At 45.6% G+C, this 19,566-nt stretch overlaps 1 protein-coding gene across 2 annotated transcripts in view; it reads right to left on the bottom strand.

Moving 5' to 3' along the window:
* CTNND2 (catenin delta 2) overlaps positions 1-19,566 on the bottom strand; it is a gene marked incomplete at its 5' end in the record, with an annotated part of 778,908 nt that overhangs the window by 344,159 nt on the left and 415,183 nt on the right. For both annotated transcript variants that reach the window (XM_080933837.1, XM_080933838.1), the window contains one exon: positions 9,772-10,327. In XM_080933837.1, the coding sequence (XP_080789963.1) occupies positions 9,772-10,327 (556 nt within the window). The remainder of the gene's footprint in view (positions 1-9,771; positions 10,328-19,566) is intronic.

Genomic DNA, 19,566 nt, shown 5'->3' with positions numbered 1-19,566 from the left:
AACAGCACTTCGAAACAGATGCCTGGCACACTAGCCACCTCTCCACAGCTCTGAAGACACACTTTCAGTACCAGTGAACCATGGGATCATTCATCAGGCAGCCTATTTCTCAAAGGACAAGGACATTTCTTGGCATCTGGCTCATTGTTTGGTTCCCAGAAGCAATCCGTTTTAATTGATTCCTCTTTAATTTTCTCATATACAGCGAGTTTGCTTCCGGTCTCTGATGCTACCAGTATTCAAGCACTTTCTCCTGGGGACCCCTCGGGGCAACATTCGAAGTGTTTGGATATAGTTTGTCTCCAAGGGTCAGAAGTTGTAGGGTTGGTCCTAGGAGTGGGTGTGTTCTAATGTGACAGAGCAGACTCTAAGAGGCAGGGCCTAGCTGTAAGACCAGTCATTGAGAATACAGCGGGTGATGAGATGCTGTACTTGTGGGAGATGGGTTAGACGTTGAGATGACAGTTTGGAAAGGAGGGAGGGAGGGAGGGAGGGAGGGAGGGAGGGAGGGAGGGAAGTAGGCAATCAAGCAAGCAAACCTAATTCCTGAATCTGATTTCCCGTCTCACTACGTGACTTTCTTCCCATATGCTGTGTCCTTCTGAGGTCACCTGTGACTTAGTGTCATAACCCAAGAGGAGTTCTCACCAGAGGTAAACCCTTCACTGCCTTTCCTCCTTTGACAATTTGACATACATTACTCTTCTCCAGTCAGACTCAAGTATGTTGAAGTAGCGGCAGAAAATGAACTAAGGTAGTCAAACACTGTACTCAGGACACGTGAATGGACTGCCCACACAGTCATGTGCAGGGTGCTCTGTATAGATCCCCCTCTTATGCACGCATGACACAATGTACCATACGGGAAGCCTCTTCTCGTAGGTCCTCTCATTCAGATCTTGCCTCACATCAAGCTGTCTTAAACAAGTTTTGTTTTGACTCTCCAATACACCAACTCTATGTCCTGGGCTCCTACTCATGGATAACGGATGCCCAGAAGAGCCAGATATTATGATGTCCTCAGTAACAAGACATAATTACAAAGTCTGTTTAACCTGGGGACACGATAAACAAGCGGCAGCTGCAATCTCATAGGCTCTTCTTGAGGACTGCGATTGCTATTCTTCTTCCTACACTGCCGAGCAAGCCAACGATTTGAGAAACGCCATTTTGCATTCTAACGGGCAGTGCATGATTTCCTCTCAGACCTCTTGGGCTCAATATTTTCTCTGTGCCAGACATTCTTCTCAATATGTATGTTCTTTTCTCCTTCCCTCAAAGTTTGCTCCAAGAATATCTTCTCTGTGAAGTGTTTCCCAGCTGCTCTGCTTCTGACCTCTGTGTTCCTTAGTCCATACCCACAGTTGATCCCATCTAACTCCTGATAGAATTATCAGTGCTAAGAACACCAGAGCTTTGGCCCTGTTGCTCGCAGGTAAGTCCCCAGTCCTGAGAGGGGTTCCTGGCATGACACATGTACTCTCAAAATTCTCTTGGCTCCCATAAAGTAGCACAGCACTGCAGACCTAAGAAGGAATGGAACTATATGGGCACACATCTGTCTAGCTGTTACATCTCTCAACAGCTGCCTTCTGGAGTTACAGAACTCTGCAGAATATAACAACCTTCCTACTACAGGAGCAACAAAGTCCATTGCTGTTTCGTGTTTTCTAGCCTTGGATTATGACATCATACAGATCCCATGGGACTTGGGTTGAGTAACCCTTTTCTTGTCTCCTAACCTGCTGCCTGGGACCTTTTCCTGGACATCTCTTCATCCCTTTTCCAGCCAGCATGCATCATTTCTGAATACTGTTTCCTCCCATTTATTAACTACATTGTTCAAATACAGTGCTTTTCTGGGACAGTGTGCCTACAGGTGGATGTTTTCTGGGGCTCTGTATGTTAGAGCATGTTTGAATTTTTCCTTTATGGTGGGAAACAGGCTGTGTGAAGATTTTGGGTTGAGAATTATTGTCTCAGTTGCTCAGGGAGCCTCTCATGTTCTCTGCTGTCCAAAGCTGTGACTGCTTAGTCAGGTAGAGTCTTTTATTCCTCTCCTGAGACACTGGGGTCTTTTCATCTTGGTACTTTGAATTTTCATGATGTAGTATAAGGAACATTTTCAATTCCTAGCACAAGGTGTTTCTGAGGAGGGCGTGATCTCTGAGGAATTCTTCCCCATGACTTTGATAATTTATCTCCTCGTCGCCTTTTGTGGGACCCCAGTCACACATTATACCTCTTGCACGTGACTTGGCTCTTCCTGTACCAGTCTGACATTTTCTGCTTCTGCTCCTTTACTCCCTGCCTTCGGGGTTAGTTCTTTAACTATTTCCCACTCATTTTATCAATTATGTTTTACAGCCTAGAAGGATTTTCACATTCTTGGCTCTGTTTACATATCCTATTCAGTTTTGACTTAATGAATCCAAGATCTTCCTAAATCCTCTTCAATGCTAGACCCAAAGCTTTTGCTCATGTCTTTTAATCTCTTACATCCCTTAAATTATCTGTTTCTTCTAAGGGATAATTCATTTTCCTATTTTAGTCTCTTTCACAAGCCAACAGTTCTCTCCCATCTCTGTAATCCTTGCTAATTTATCTTATTGGAGGAGGAAGAATACCAAGGACAGACTTGTTCCGTGGTGTGGATAGAAGTGTTTCCCACAGGGTATGGATTCCAAATGTAACTTTATGACAAAGAGGAAGGAAAATGCATGGTGGCCATCTTTCTTCAGAGTGATTGGGTGGTGAGCAGTACCCTCCCTCCTTCCTCCCCACCTGTATTCGTTTCTGTGACTTAAACTTCAGGATGCCAACATCTTGAATCGGGAGTCTAACTCTCACAGTGTTTGTGATTTGTTTTAGACAGTACTGGGGTTTTTTGTTTGTTTGTTTGTTTGTTTTTCATGAGTTAGCCCTGGCCATTTCCGGCAGGAGTGAGGACAGAGAGGGAGAGATGAATGTGAACAGTAAGTTTCCATTCCTCCTCCACATCTTCAGCGCCACATTTCTAAGTCCTCTAAAGCCCAGCTCATCTCTGCCTTTTAATTTCCAATTTCTAGAAAACACTTTATGTGCTCCTCAGTGATAATGGAGTCTGTGTTCTGTGTCTCTTGTGACTTCATTTCCCACTGTGCTTACATTTGCATCTGGAGATGCTGTGTGAGAAACCAGGCAGCAAGTGTTAGGCACAGTTGCCTCCTGAACCATAAGTGGTGGTTTCAACTGAGTTGTCGGCTTACATTTCCCAGGTAACTAAATACGATACAAATGACTATTGGTATCATTTGAAACATTCAAAATGTAGATACCACTGCCCTTCCCCTAAGAAGATAATCTATGTATAACATTTACACATATATATGAATATATATATCTATGTTAATATATAAATATATATGTTAATATATGTATCATTGGTAAGGGAGGTATAGGATGGGAAGGGTAGCAGAGTAGGTACCATTATCTGTGAGTCAAATGATAAAACAATATAGTGATATCGGGGTATCTTGGACTTCTAGCAAGGGAAGCTTGGTTTCAAGGTTCTGGCCATGAACCTCCTGGAAGAGGATGTGGGAAGCAGGGCTTTCCCTACTACTGTTCCCTCTGGATATTGATCGGTTAGAAATTAGATAGCAAGACCCATGTGATGCAGATGTGACATCAGCTTAACTTCCCGCTATGGAGGATTTGATTCTACGGTGATTTCTGGAGGGCTGGCAGACAAAGACTGACAGGGTTAGTTTGCACACAGGAAGGACCGTGCCGGAGTCGAGATATGAGGGTAGACGCTATGAGCCTCTAATGAGGCAGTACTGTTGCTACTGGGAAGTGGGGGTGAGGGGTGCTGAGTTTCTGAAGAAGGTCAGTGTGAGGAAAACAGCCATCATGCCCCAAGTAAGCTGAATTACTAAAACCTCAGAGTGGACCCACCACACATGGTAGAGATGCGTTCTCTACAGTCCAAATGTTCCAGGGAGGAACTGGTCTTCCAGTGTGAAGGCCCAGGGGATAGGATGTGTGGCTTTGTTGTGTGGGGCTGGGCTTTGAGAATGCAAAGGGTCTGACAGGCTTGGAGAGTTGCCCCAGAGCTCTTTCCTAAGCCATCTGCTGATGTTACTGATGAAAGACACCTCCTTACCCAAGTTAAGGTATTGGTTAGGATCTCAGACCGATCACATAATAAGCAGATAACGTAAATCTGAACAGGGATATTTTTAAGGTTTAATTTTCAGTAATGTCTACTATATGCGTTAGGCAGGTGTTCATGAGAATCAGCCTTGCTCTTGTATACAGGCTAGGAAACCATCAGCCCCAGGACGAGAAAAATGAAAACAGAGTCAGGCATCTTATTGCCTCTGAACTGTATCCCCCTAAGTATGCTCCTGAGAGGCAGAGAGAAGCATTAAATACCCTCGCTATGAACTTGCCAAGTGACTGTGCCCTTCTATTCTGGGCCCATCTCCTCCAGAAAACATGAGCCTACAGGGTCTTTGATCAACATCTCCCCTTTTATTAATTGGAAAAGTAAGATGTGGGGGCCGCAATAAGTCAGAGATTGAGTGATGTTCCAAATAGTTGGAACTCTGAGTTCCCAGCACATGGTCCACTCCATGTAGGACAGCTTGGGTCCATTTGGCTGGAGTGTAGGTTGACCATGCTTCCACCAAATAACTCTGCTTACAAGGTGAGTTCTCCCGGTAACCACTGGTTAAGAATTTACATTTACTTTGTCATTTCTCTCTCAAAGTAAGCTCCTGAAGCCTGATCACTCCAATACATATTCACAACTTGCATTTGTATTTCCAGCAGGATTAATTTGGCTCGAAACTCAGAAAACGGGAGATCACCTTGTTTTAAAGTAACAGAAATTGGCATGCGTGAAGTCATACTCAATAGGATTTTGACACATATTTGAGAGGCTTTTTATTTCTTCAAAATCACTAGAGATTTAACAACAAAAACCTATAGTAGTGGGCAAAAAAATAAAATAAAATAAACAACAACAAAAAACCCTAACAAAACAATCCAACCTTATACTAAATATCGATGTCCCTATCTATTGTTCTTCAGAGGCAAAATGTATACTTTGTACTCACAGATTATTTATGGCTTACACTATACCCTACTCAAAACTGCCTAGGTTAAATTCCTGTCATCTGCAGATTTGGGCAAGGAATACATCACTGCTGAGCCTCAGCTCAAGTCTAAGAGATGGAGGAGAATGCCAGGAGAACTACGTAAAAGGCAAGTTTTATCCTTCGGGATGCTTTCTCCCTCTCTCGTTTGTGATCAGCACTGAGTTTCACCCTCTTTAAAAGGAGACAGTTGTGATGTTTACATCTGGCAGGACAGAATAGTTTCAAGGCCTCTCTGCCTGCCCATTACTCCTGACCCATCTCGAGCGAAGCTCCCGGGACAGTTGCTAAAGTGCAAAGACAGACATGGCAGCTATGTACAGAGAGGATGACATCACAGGATGACATCACAAGCCCTTTAGGGTGGGGTCCATTTCCTCTTTCTCTATGCCATCTTCCTTCATCTCTACCCTGCTGTCTCTCCTCACTCACCCACCCTGGCTGAGCAAACATGGCCATGCTGGTCCTCTGTCACGTAGTACTTGTAGAATACGGATGCTCTGAGTTAGTTTCAGGCATGGTTCTCACTACTTCTTCATTTGTAGCTATGACTCTGGGATGGTCTCCCCACAGAAGCATGCTGGGCACATAAGACATCACTAATTTGTCCCTCATGGGTTTTCTCATCACAACTCAGCTCTGTCTTATTCTACACTGGCTCTAAAACTGAAATTGGAGCGGTAGTGGAAAATTAAATATGGTGGGTATGACTGTAACCCTTGCACCTTTGAGGCAGAGTCAGAGAGTTGGCTAGATGTTCAGAGGTATCCTGGGCTACACGGTGACTTCTGGGTTAACCTGGGCTGCAGTAAGACATTGTTTTAAACTCTCCTCAACTGAGGTTGTACATTTTGAACGCAGTAATGACACTTCCTTTACACACCAACTGTGTGGCGTGTTTTCCAGTTCATTAGAGCTGCCTCGCGCCCATGACAAAAATGTGTGGTTTCTTTTCAGCTCCTTTCTAAGCTCCCATGTTGGCTACCTGTTAAACCACTAAAGTTAACATTTAATGAGTCATGGATGCTCCTTTGTGACTGGGGAGGTAATAAGAGTAGATACTATAGTGACCTTCTCTGCAACACGGAATAGGCCGGTAGTGTGTTAAAGTTTGGGGCCTCCCATGATGACAGACCGGTTCCCACTCAGCTTCGTACTATAAAAAAGACATATGGCTGCCCAAGAAAAGAAACACTACTAAGAAATCATGAGTGAATGTCTAATGACTTGAGATTTGTAAACTTAACGCTTTTCTGCATTTAATCCAGACATCTCTGAAATCTTTGCCTAGCTTCTGTTGAGCTCCGTCATTGGGAATATTATACTGTAGAGAAGGGGGGGGGGGTATGTTACTTCCTGCACAAATGCTTTCTGCAGCTGACAGCCTCACATCCTTGATAGCACTTGCAACCCTGGACATGCTCTTAAGTTCAGAAAACAAGTCCTGGATAAAACTGTGAGCCACAAATCCAACTTTCTAGAGGCGTGTGCCCTCAGATTCTGGCGGAGTGCCATCGCCTGTAAAAAGCTGAGCCTTAGCATCTCTTCACATTTCCTAAACCTATGCAGGTGCTTCTGCCACCTGCTCCAGCTCTGCTGCTGAAACTCTATTCTCTTGGTAATCTTCTTTCTTACTGTTTTCATCTAGGTCCCGAAAATCACATTGGTGAACACACACACACACACACACACACCTATTGTTCATCACCTTCAATGTAAGTAAGTATATTGTTTCCACCTTTAACTTAGCTTATTATAATCACTCCCAATGGACATCCTTACTTTTGCCTTTGGTCCCCAAATTCTATTGCTGACCTATCAGCCAGAGTGAGCCAGCTTGTTACAAATGAAGCCAGACTTCATCAGTTCTGCTCCTGTCCCTGCTGTCTTGCAAGGCTGTCTGGATCTAGCCAACCTCACCATGACCAACTCTTCCTCCTGCTTTCTGCCTCCCGTTTTGTGTCATCAGCCTTTGAGCTCACTTTTCTACTTTAAGAACATCCTCCCCTAGCTTTCCCCTAGTATTCACAGGGCTGGCTGGCTCACCACTTCAGGAAAGACTCAGAAGCCACCTTCTGAGTGACCCCATTAAAAGTATTTTTTGTTGTTGTTGTTTATTTTCAGTCCTCTGTATTTGAGAAGAGTCTGGATCTTGAAGGAGATGCATTATCTCTAGAGACTGAATTGGTGGTGCACAGAGAGAGAGAGAGAGAGAGAGAGAGAGAGAGAGAGAGAGAGAGAGAGAGGGAGAGAGACAGAGAGAGAGAGAGAGAGAGAGAGAGAGAGAGAGAGAGAGAAAGGGAGAGGGGGGAGGGAGGGAGAAGGGGAGGAGGGAGGGAGAAAGAGAAGAAGAGAAAGAGAGAGAAGGAGGGAGGAAGGCAGGAAAGGGGATGGAGGGAGGGAGGGAGGGAGGGAGGGAGGGAGAGAGAGAGAGAGAGAGAGAGAGAGAGAGAGAGAGAGAGAGAGAGCACAGCGAAGAACTGGGACATTAGCTGGCAGTGAGTTACTCTACCCTCAGTCAATACTTCTGGTTGTAGTGAGAGATCTTCTGATTCACAGCTCTGCTGACCCAACATCTATACTGTCATCTCAATAGATTCGGGCAGTTTCATTTGGCAAAGTAGGTGGCTCCAACTTTGATACTTGAAATAGTTTCAAACACAGGGCCCCAGACATGAAGCTTGAAAGCTCCAATATCTGTGAGCTCATACATACTATAGTCTGTCTGCTATATTTCTCTTGGGCCTTGATTTCCCATGGGTCATGATTTTCTAAATGGAGCATGGGATTTTATTCAAATCCCCCCATCATCTACTCTGGCAGGATAATTCTGAACTCAAACCCACCAGTTGCAATTTGCATGAAGAAATCTGTAAATGAATATTTTAACATGTATGTTAAAACAAATGAATTCAAACACTTAAAATGTTCACTGCAACTCTAAAATTACTGTCTCTTCGATGGCACACTGAATATTTCCCCCCCACTAGGGAGCAAAACTGTGATATGGCAAGAAAATATGAGGAGCAGATGGGAATGTGCTGGTCAGCTGGAGCTCTCCTTCTGGCCGGAGAGTGTCTTCACCTCTAACACACAAAAACGGGAATGCACACGCACCACCAGCACCTGTACCCGCATCAGCACCAGCCCCTTCGCCCCCACCCGACCGCCATCGAAGCCTTTGAAACATTCTTTGCAGATGTTAAAACGTAAGTCATTTTCAAAATTTGCAAGGAACTGTTGCATTCTTGGTTATGTACTCCCATTCCCTTAACCTGTCCTCGAAATCCTACACATTCAACTACCTGGCCATTCTCTGCCTCAGCACAGGTATACAATGTGACAGGCTCATGTCTGTCACACATAAGCAGGTGAGCAAAAAGCTGGGACCCCTCCTCCAATAAACAAACAACCACAACAGCAAACGCTTCCTCCTGTTCTTTCACCAGATAAACAGACATGAAAGGGGCTTTCCAAGTCTCCAGACCTGAACTCCTTTCATCTTCTCCACCGAGGCTGGGGAATGACCGGGGTGACCTCTCACCTCTCTGGTCCTTGGTATGATCTCATAAGCATAAAGTCTGGTGCCAGCTCCCTGGGCGGCTCTTCAGACTACTGGCTACACCAGACATATCTGGGCATTAATGACGGGCTACCTCCAAAATTCCACTCTCCAGGCAAAGCGGTGTGATGGATTACTTTCTGCAAACATACCTAGCACAGTCCTGCGGGCAGCATGTCCTAGCCTGCATCCCACTGAGCTAGAGATCACTATGCTGTAGATCACTGTGTTTGAATTAAAGAACCCCTTGGCCACCTGCCTTGTGCCTGTGACATGTTCCTTAAAAAAAAAAAAAAAATCCTATTTATCTTCACAGTCATCTATTTGTGTCAAGACAAGAAGCATATGAGCACAGCATCTGTTACTAGAGACACAAAATTACCAAATACTTCTAGAAGGAAAGAAATAGGCGATAAATCCAGATTACATGTCAGGTGTCTTGGGAGGGAGCATTAGTCTTTCAATCACGGTGTCTTGTTTAAACGGAACATATGGCATTAACAGAAGAGTCACCAGCTCAGCCTGGTCTGTAATAGGGACAGGCACCACAGAAATGTCACCTCTTCTGATTTGGCAGAGGAAAGCAGTCTCTCCAACTCAGGCAACCCCGTCCCCCACTGCATGCTCAGTGAAGTGAACACACTTCCCTATTGGTTACATTTACTCTGCCGTTGAAACCTGTGTAAGTTCCGAATCTCATTTTGGGGGAAAAAATAAAACTTTTTCTGGCGACTAATACTCATTATACCCACTGGGATAGTTACTCGATTTCTTTCTAGATTTTAGCAACAGGTCTATGTAGTCCTACTAAATTAACCTTATTGCTTGGTGCAAGTCTTCAAACTTTGGGGAGGGAAGAGGAAAGACAGGCAGGTGTTAGCAGCTGACAGACAGGCACAATTGAAGAGAGATGCTGGAAGTCTTTCCAGACAAGCCCGAGCATCCCCCACAGCCCCAGAAGCAGAAAACTGGCTCCAAGACATACCCAGCCCTGCCGCCTGGATCCAGTCTCCCCGTTCCCCTCCAAGCGCCATGTGAGCCACACCAGAGCGCCAAGCCCCTTACCTGCCAGACTGCCCGGCCTCTGGAGGGTGGCGGTGGCATACAGCTCCTGCGAATGCTTGCTGTACTGTTCCGACGCGTGGACCAGGCGCTTGGTGGGCGACAGGGTGGCGTAGGTGCCGATGGTGGAGCTCAGCTGGTGGATGGGCGAAGAGGAGATGGTGGACTGCACGGTGGGGGGCGAGGTCACGCGGATCGGGGACAGGCCGGCCGAGGACACGACGATGTTGATGGGCGAGCTGGTGCTGTAGGACTTGGCCAGGCGGCTGGGCGACTGCTTGGGCGAGGAGCCGCGCGGCGCGGCGTAGGCGGCACCCTCGGGGGCCGAGCCTCCGCGCTGCAGCTTGGTGGGCGAGCCGCCCTGCGTGGTGGTCAGCGGGGAGCCCCCGCGCGGCGGCGCGGGCAGCGTGGAGCTGGAGTAGTAGAGCGCCGCGGCGGCGGGCGGCGCGTCGGGAAGGTGGAAGGCGCTGCCCAGGCTGGGCGCGAACGGCTCCCGGGGAGGCGGAGGAGGTGGCGCAGGCTCGGAGCCCGCCAGGTGCCCCGCGCGGCCGGTCGTGCCCTGTGCCGGGAGAGCAGAGAACAGGCGCTCAGAGGTTGGAGACGCAGCCGCCCGCTCCGCCCCGCCCCGCCCCGCACCGCGCGGATGCAGAGGACAACTTCTGCGGCCAGGCTACGCGTGGAGAGGGACGCGAACCCACGCCCCAGCACGCTCCCAGCCGGGGTTCCTTTCCGAGGAGAAAGGCGCCGGCTAGCAGAGGCCGGCTGACAAAAAGGCGAGAGGCATGCCTCTGCTCCGAGTTCCAAGAGGTGTTAGTCACAGAAGAAAAAAATGGAAAGGCCACCCAACCGGTGATCTCCCACACCGCCTTCCCTATCTGCTAGCTTTAATGAAACTCCTGGCATTAAACGCTCCCATTATTCCAGGAGACACGCTTTCAGCCACCCCAGACTGACCGAACTGCATACTTAGGTGGGGACATAAAAGGATGTACTACTTGGAATTTATTCTGCTGCTTTGCCGTTAAGACTCTTTTTGGACAGAGTTAAACGGAGAGAAAGTGCTACGTCACCAGAGCAAGCTTGGATTTTCAGTACTAAAAAAAAATCTAGAGGAAACGGATCAATTAAAATTGGAAACACTAGAAGCGCGTCCTTTTCTGGATATTAGAAGTTTACTCTAGAATGGCTCAGTACAACACACCTCTCTGATAGGTTCCTAAGAGTCTTCCAACGGAAAGCCGGTTAGTTGCTTTCCTTCACTTACAAGAACACAAAAGACCAGGGCTGGGGTGGAGTTAGACAGATCTGGGAAGGGGAAGGCAATTTCCTTGAATCTCACTCAGAGACCAATCTGCATTAGAATCAAAGTACTGGGTCACCATCTACTTCTGGGCAAAAAGGTCCGGATTCTCTGAAGCTTCACCCAGGGCAGGAGAAAGGGTCTGAGAGCCCCTGTTATAAAAAGCTGGAAACGTTGCACACTCTGAGGGAGAAGCTGGAAGGGAGGGGTGTGGAAGGAAGGGTGCTGGTTGGACTGGGAATCCAGCAAGGAGATGAAGTGGAGGGCGGGAGAAGAGCAGATAGACGCTCTCCAAAAGACATTTCAGCTGTGGCCCTGCCCCTTGGGATGGCATTTGGCAAGTAGGAGGCTGGACACTTGATCTGTGCACACACAGCATCTGGAGAAACGCTAAGGATGTAACCAGGAAGCATCAAGATCATGAATTAAGAACAAGTTGGGACTTGGGGAAGACATCTTAGTGAAAGCAGCGTGTGTCCTAAACTTGAGTCCAGCCTGATCCCTGGCACCCACATTTAAGGGGGGCAATGGGGTTAGTGCCACACTTCACTAGAGAGGCAGACAGTATGAATATCCTCGGGTTTACTGGATAGCCACTATAGTCTCTTTCGGAGAGTTATAGACCAATGGATAGCCACTATAGTCTCTTTCGGAGAGTTATAGACCAATGGATAGCCACTATAGTCTCTTTCGGAGAGTTATAGACCAATGAGAAACCTTGTTTTATGGATAGCCACTATAGTCTCTTTCGGAGAGATATAGACCAATGAGAAACCTTGTTTTATTGTTTGTTATTTGTTTGATTTTGTTTGTTTGGTGAGGAAGTTGTACAGAACCCAGGGAGGCTATCTTCTGACCCCAACATGTACACAATATGTCCATGCACCCTCATGAATGTGTACACACACACACACACACACACACACACAAAGCACAGCTTTGTATGAGAGAGACATCTATCTGTTGAGAGACATTCTCTGTGGAAGGTGTATATATGTGCATTTCTACCACACACATTTGTTTACATGTGATGTGTATATCTAATACAAATGCCCTAAGTACCCGGGTCTGAATAGGACTTATTTTAAGCTTACCACTAGGAGTTGGATACACTCTCCATGCGTGCTCAAAGGAGTCTCTCTAGCAACCGCAACAAGACCTGATCCACAGAGAGACTACAGCAGCATTTGCTGAATCAATGAAGGAGTGATTCATAAATCTGCCCTGAGGTTTTGGCCTGGAGAGTTTTAAGCCTGCACCAGCTCTGGAGAACCCCCGTGTCTTCCTGAATCCCATAGCTATGGTCTGACATCAAACTGAGAAGCTTGGAGCTTCTCCCTTGGCAGGACCATAAGAGACGGGGAGTCTGAAACCAAATTCTAGGAGAAAATGGCCAGGGAACTTCTAAAAAAACTATTGTAACAGCTAAAATTTACCCTAGACATTTAATTCAGAGCCTTTGAAGGTGGTCCATAAACATCAGATAAGTGAGTCAGCTTCCCAGCAGATTTCAGTGCCCAATACACATGAGACCTGCTTCTCAGAGCCATGGTTTCCAGACTCTGCTGCCCACTTACCAAGCAACAGCATCACTGTCTGGAAAAGAACAGAATCCCTGGCAGAAGACAGGCTACCTCTGTTTGGACAAGCTCTCTAGATGATTATAGTCTCCATCAAACTTTGAGAACCAACAATGGCAGACCATCTGGTTCTGGGGGGAGGATCTGAAGTGGGTCCTGGGGTTGAAAACAGTCTGTCGAGGGAGGTAGATGGTACTGATCCTAGAACTTCTGACAAGCACAAGGGAGAGCCTCACACAGGAAGATAGTGGTAGAAACACTGAGAACAGGGAGCTCCCTGCTTACAACAATCTCTGTTATGTCTTCTATGACGCCAACAATGGCCTTCTATTGCATTAGCAATGGCACTACAAACGGCCTTCTGTTTTTTATTAAATAATGATAAATGCACCTAATTTAAGTGCAACTGTCCTTTTAGCAATGAATGGAGGTTGATACAGAGCTTATGGAATCGGTCATAATGCAAAGAATAAGCAATTTTAATCTGCTCGGACTGAGCTATATTCTACCACCTCCTCTCAAAACTCAGAGACATCATGAAAGGAGAAATGGGAAGATTATAAATCAGAGAACAGGAGAGAGCGTTTTGTGATAGTGTCTTCTAGACACAGCAGGGCTATTCCAGCAATAACTCACAGCAGCTGTGGCTGCCTGAGCAAGACCTTAGTAAGATCAAGCCAGGCCTGGCATGAATCCGGCAATATCTCTAAAGGTTCCACCTAGGAGATACTCTTAGTGAGTAATGGAGAAACTGTGTTCTTCTGGGGTATAATCCTAGAAGGTTTTCTGTGCTCCAATAGATGACTGCACATTTATGCTCGTACAAGAGGCACAGACTGCACTGGTTGGGTTGCGTTTCAACCAAATAAGAAGAGGGCAGATATGAAGTCGGATGTAATAAGTGGGGTTCTGGGAAGGGGGCGGAACAAACAGCAGAGGGAGTTTCGTGGGTTGATGTTAAGGCAATACATGATTGGACAGTGGTGAGGTGGGTGGGGAGAGAGGGTGGAGGAGTGGAAGAGGAAGCAGGACGCAGAGATGGACGGAGGAGGAGATTGAGGCAGATGTGTATGTTTCTCTGGGTGCATCTCTAGCTTGATGAGGTTTTGATGATTATTTCTAAGGGTTTCTATGGATCTAATTTATCTTTTCTGGATGGGCAGTTTGTATCTTTGTCTGCTGGTTGTAAGCTTATTGTGTGGAGAGTTTGTGGTGTGATAATTTAACATACAAACCTGTTTGATAAAATAATGGTTGTGGAGTCATGTTTGTACCAAGCAGTGGAGGAAAGGAACAGGCCCGGGCAGTCATACCTACCCAGTACAGAAACAACAGGGGTGGTGGAGTGAACCTTGCAACCTTTTAGAGGTGGCCTGGAGCCGCCAAGTTAGAGATCCCCACAGTATTATAGTGCTTGTGGGAGCTGGCACTATCGAGAGATATAAGGTTAAGCCACTTTTATCATTTCCCACTACAGAGTGGGAAAGGTGTGTGACTGTAATACATTGTGTGCATGTATGAAATTCTCAATGGAAGCTACTTTGGAGACCTACAACTAATCAAAATGCATAGATAAAGGGCTGTGGAATGCCCTAGCCCCACTTGGTAAAGCCACCCTTTCTACTAAGGCACAGGGGTCACAGCTGGGGAGGGGTGGTAAGACTAAGAGCCAGAGGGCAAGACAGGACATCTGCTAGGAGATGTGTCTTTTATGCGACAGAGCTGCCCCACTGTGAAATCTCAACAACATGGCTGCCTGAACATGATCCAAAAAGGATCACACCACTTGACGTCCCAGCACGTCAGTGTGGATGGTGGAAATCGCACAGGGCCACACCTCTAGATGAAGAGCTACACACTGCTGAAATAGGAAGAATTCGTTCTCTCCGGAGATGAGCTCCCTGAAAGATACATTCAATCCCAAGTGGTTATCCCTACAAGTACGTATATGCACCGCTAGGCAGATTAGGTTGGCCACGTGTGGCCTGCATACATGTGGGTATACGTAAAGCAATAATAATTAAAGAAGAGGGGGTTGGACATTTGAGCTGCAAGAGTTGGAACACGGAGAGAGAACAGTGGAAACAAATAAATACACTTCACTTGTGTAGAAAATTTAAAAAATAATTTAAATGGAACTAATTAAATCAATAAGCCAATTTACCAACAAAACCAAATAATTACTCAATAGTTATGCACGTGACTTATGTGTATACCAGAAAAGCTATGGTTTGCTTTTGATCTTACCAGGCTTTTTTGCTTTTGTGTTTGTTTTTTGATCTGCTGGAACATGCTATTTGACAGTACCAATCATGATGAATATCAACATCTACAAACTTTCCTTAAACGGTCCCCCAAACCTGTAGAAATTTTGGAAAACGCCACACCCACTACCTCTAGACATTTTGAAAGCCGACGAGTCTAAGTCAAAAATAGATGTATGGGAGGATCTTGGTAAAAGGTTTATAGAATTTTTAACAGGAAGAAGGGGATGGAGAAAGAAGCAGAGATGTTTTACCTTGTCTCTGAGGTAGTAAGTAGTGTTACTCAATGTGCACTGAAACACATTTAACCCGGCCTGCTGTTTCTGCGTGCTTACAGGCCGCTATCATTCGGCCTTCCCAGGACACCAGCCTTATTGGTACCCAATGAACAGCATGGCACCATCTACCTGCTTTAGGCCGGTAATGTCCCAAACTGGCATGTTCTAATTTAGCATCACTAGACAGACAGGATCACTGAGGCCCTCAAATGCTGTTTGTCAACGAAAGAACTGGATTTAGCCTGTACATGCTTAATCTCAATTCACACGGCCACCTGTAATCAGGGGCTAACTTACTGGGCTACACAGCTGTGCCTGTTCAACTGCAGCTTGTAACAAATGGTCCAGGGATGCTGTGGCTCATCACAGCGGCTGATGGAGTAAGTAATGTCTGAGAACAGCTCATCCTTCGCACGGGAAATGGGAATCTGGGAGCTCACATTCGCCTCTGTTTCGCTGTATAAATTCATTTAGTGATTCTTGGCCAGTTTGGGAGACATAAGGCTGCAGTTTAAGTCTGCTTCATAATTTATAGTGTAGCTTAATGGACCCATTGTTGAATTAAAAACAAGCGCTAGATGCAAAGAACTCAGTCCACTCACCTAGGGGTTCAGCTGTACCGCGCATGTAAGTTCAGTCAATAAAACTGTGAGTATACTTTTCCAATTGGATTTCAGGAAAAAAAAAAAAAACAGACTTAAAAACTGAGGGCTGGACTCCTTTCTGTAGTGATTTTTGAGCATTTATAAGCAAAGAGAGTAGGAAGAAGCATATCATTGTTGAAGAGGCCCCTAAAGAAAAATATTAACACAAAGTATTTCACAATAACTTGGAAAAGCAAAGTGGGCCCTGATGATGTCCCTGGTCACGGTTCTGCATGCCTGACAGAAACCTGTGTTCTTCCTTCCTAGTTTCTCGGACCAGTCCCAGAACAAATGTCCCTTTGTCCCTGAGAAGATAGGGATCTGCTTCTTTGGAACTAAGAAGGAAGTAGCTATCAAGTAGGTGGTAGGAATGAAGAGGCTGGAGCTGGGGACATGTTCAGAGGAGCCCTGTTTTTATCTTGTTATTGTTAGAAAATCCTCAAGAAGAATAGAAACCATAACCTCATAAATGCTTTTATAAGATGAATCTATCATGTCTTTGTATGTACGTTTTGGTCAGGACAGACTATAGTTATACATTTTATGTTCCACTTGTGTGTGTGTGTGTGTGTGTGTGTGTGTGTGTATGTGTGTGTGTTACTCATTTGTTTATTGTGACTTTTAATATAACTACTGTGGATTCATGCCTCTTTGATAGAACTATTTAATAGAGGATGTATTTGCAATCACTACAGAGATACAGTGTTCTGGAAGGTAGGCAATGCAAACATGGCTTCCAAACAGACTTTAACTATGCAGAGCACAAGCATGATGCAACAGTTCATTAGCAACATACACAAGTCACTGAGTAGAGCTAGTATCCCCGTGAGTTCCAGTCCTGAGTATACCCTGGTCCCGAAAAGAAATGGCATCTTATAAAACAGGTTCAAGATTTCTGACAGTCCTGGTGAGGACACATTGAGACCTGCCAAGTTTGTTGAAGCAGCCAGCCGGGCCCCAGCTCTGGGAGAGGAGTGATGTTTACTCAGGATGCTAGGCAGTTAGTGCAGTGGAGTCAGGAATGGACAACTGAATCGCTGATTGGTGACTTCCCAAGATGAGCGAACTTCATGAATAGCCATGAGAGTCTGGTGACTCCTTTTTACCGTATTTTGCCTTTTCTTGGTTTCCTGTGGTAACAACACAGGGGCAGGTCGGTCACTTAAGGTGTCCCCTCTGAAAACAGTTTGGAATGGTGCTGACCAGTCTCTGTTGGCAGAAGTGCTTCAGGGTCAGGATAGGGTCATGGTCAGTAAAGGGCAGAAAACACATTTCAAAGGAAGCAGAGCTTTCACTGCTGGGCTGTCAAGAGAGGTTCAGGAATGTGGCCATGGCTTGCATCAGGAAGGCCATGGTCTGGCATTTGCAGGAACTATCTTAACACAGTGTAGTCTGAATAATGACAAAGTGTCAAGAGTGTGTTAATGACTGACGTGTACTCTTCCAGTGACTCAGGGAAGCCAGAATGAGGGACAGGCACCGCAGTGACCTCTCTGGAGAAACTGAGTTCTCCCTGAGAATCATCGAGTAAGATAAGTTAGTAACAGCAGTTCTGTGCTGACTGCAGCCATAGAGAAATCATTCTGCTTTCTCGGGAGCCCTGTGTGGAGCACCCAGGAGTTCACACAAGTATGCACAAGGCACTAAATTCACTCTCTCACCTTTCAAATGGGAAGAAATGACCAACTCCTCAGCAAATGGTTTTCCTGAATTATTGCATACAATGTAGCTCAGGGGAATACACTTAGACCCCCCCAAATAAGCTACATCCCCTGGATTTAATCTCTGGATTTAACACATTTGCTCCTTCATTACTGCCACTGTTTACAGGAATCACACAACTTTCCCTCTACACTGGTCTAAAGAAGGGGATGCCAACCTTTAACTTCAAAGGAACAAAAATGCTGGTACTGTAAAAAAAGATTTTATTTTGGAAACAGTCAAGTCAAATGATGCGATGCTTGTCTAGCCATTCCCTCGAGGGGCACTGGCTTTGATACAAACTGATCATTACATAAAGAGAAGAGACAGTTTTTATGTACAGGGCCTGGATTTTCCCCAAAGGCATTAACTGCAATGGTAGTGACCAGCACTGGGAAAGGAAGGGCTAGTAAAATTGCTGGTAACATCTCACTGACAAATTCACCTTTACTAAAAAAAAAAATGAATATAGATTTTCCCCTCAGATAAAGGGCTGGAAGGCCATGTGTCATGAACATCATCATAGAGGCAAACCTCACTGCTTCCTCTTCACCTGAGGGGCCAAAACTCATAGAAAGGAGTGAAGGGAGGAGACGAAAGACAAAGAAGGGGAGGACAGGGGAGAGAAGAGGTATAAGAGGAAGGCATGGAAGAGCAGGAGGGGAAGGAAGAACATGACCCATAGATACTAAGAGATCCTGCAAGCCGCCTGACCCTAGCAACGCATATGGGGTGCCAAGTATTAAAATTCTACTGAGTATTTCATGTCAAGCCACTTCTGTAAGTCCCAACAGAAAGAAAGGTGGAGAAGAAAGCACAGTGCAAGGTCACAGAGATCCTATAGACAGTTATCCTAAATAATACATAGGAAGGGTTTCTTGGTGGTGGATCTTTTTGAAGTCTACATGAACACTGGCAAAGATGCACCCCATGAAACTCACTCCGGCACGAAGCACTGTCAGTACTGCTTTATAATCTAAATATCTGTGCAGAAAAGGGAATGTTAGCCTGGTACACAAATATACGCTCCTCCCAAGACCGAACGCTTGGATTGTCAAAGCCAGCTCCAACATTGTTGTGCTAGAGAGAGAACAGGGGGAAAACCTGAAAGCAAAGCGAGAGAAGCAAGCATCCTAAAAGTATCTGAAAAAGAAAAAGAAAACCGTCCTGCCAGAGCTCCACAGACATGCCAAGGAAAACACGTAAAACAACACGCTGTCTGCCCCGAATGCCCCATGCTGGTGAACTCCACATAGCACCTACATCTGTGCGAAACTGTGTTTTCTAAGTGTGCCATTAGTACGTATCTGTGGACACAATCCTGCAAGAGTGATGTTGGAACTCGTTGAGTTTTTTTTTTTAAAAGCTATTCTAAGAAGGGCTGTAGTATGCTGTGGGACTCCTTGGGCTTACCATACTGTTTTCAGTAAAGTTGAAGTTGTCAGTGAGATGCTGTTCCCTGCAATTTCACTATCTCAATTATAGTATTAGTAGTACCTCCAGACAATTTATTTTACAGTTAAGCAAGTGAGAGTGGGCCCCCCACATGCGGAGATCAACACAATGGCTGACTATTGGAAACTCTCTTCCTTTCTGCATTGTATGGGACTTTACAGTCTACCTTAATGGCACTCATGAAGTAGACACCAAATGTCACTCATCCATCCATGGACTCATCTGCCTTTGGGAGACACGAACATTGACATATTAATAATCATATCAAATGGCGTACATGGGGACCTTTAAGACATGAAGCCAGTCTAACATGAAGCAGATAGACCAGATTGAAACAGAATGGAGCTTTTCTTCTGCAGAAAAGTTTGCTGCTCTTTGGGGACCCCGCTCTTGTGCAGTTTCATTTCATGTCACTGTCCTGTGATTCTCAGTTTCCTGTAGGTCATTTCCTAGGGTTACTATTGCATACTTTAGTCCTTCCCAGAGACTTGATTGGCTTTCAAAACAGAAGCCAAAAACTCTCAGCTCCATTTCCAGGGCTGTGTCCACAGATGGGAGATTTCATATTTTTCAGAT

Source organism: Micromys minutus, assembly GCF_963924665.1.
Source record: "Micromys minutus genome assembly, chromosome: 20".
NCBI lineage: Eukaryota > Metazoa > Chordata > Mammalia > Rodentia > Muridae > Micromys > Micromys minutus.
The sequence above is the reverse complement of the archived record's forward strand: the minus strand, read 5'-3'. Positions and strand labels throughout refer to the sequence as shown.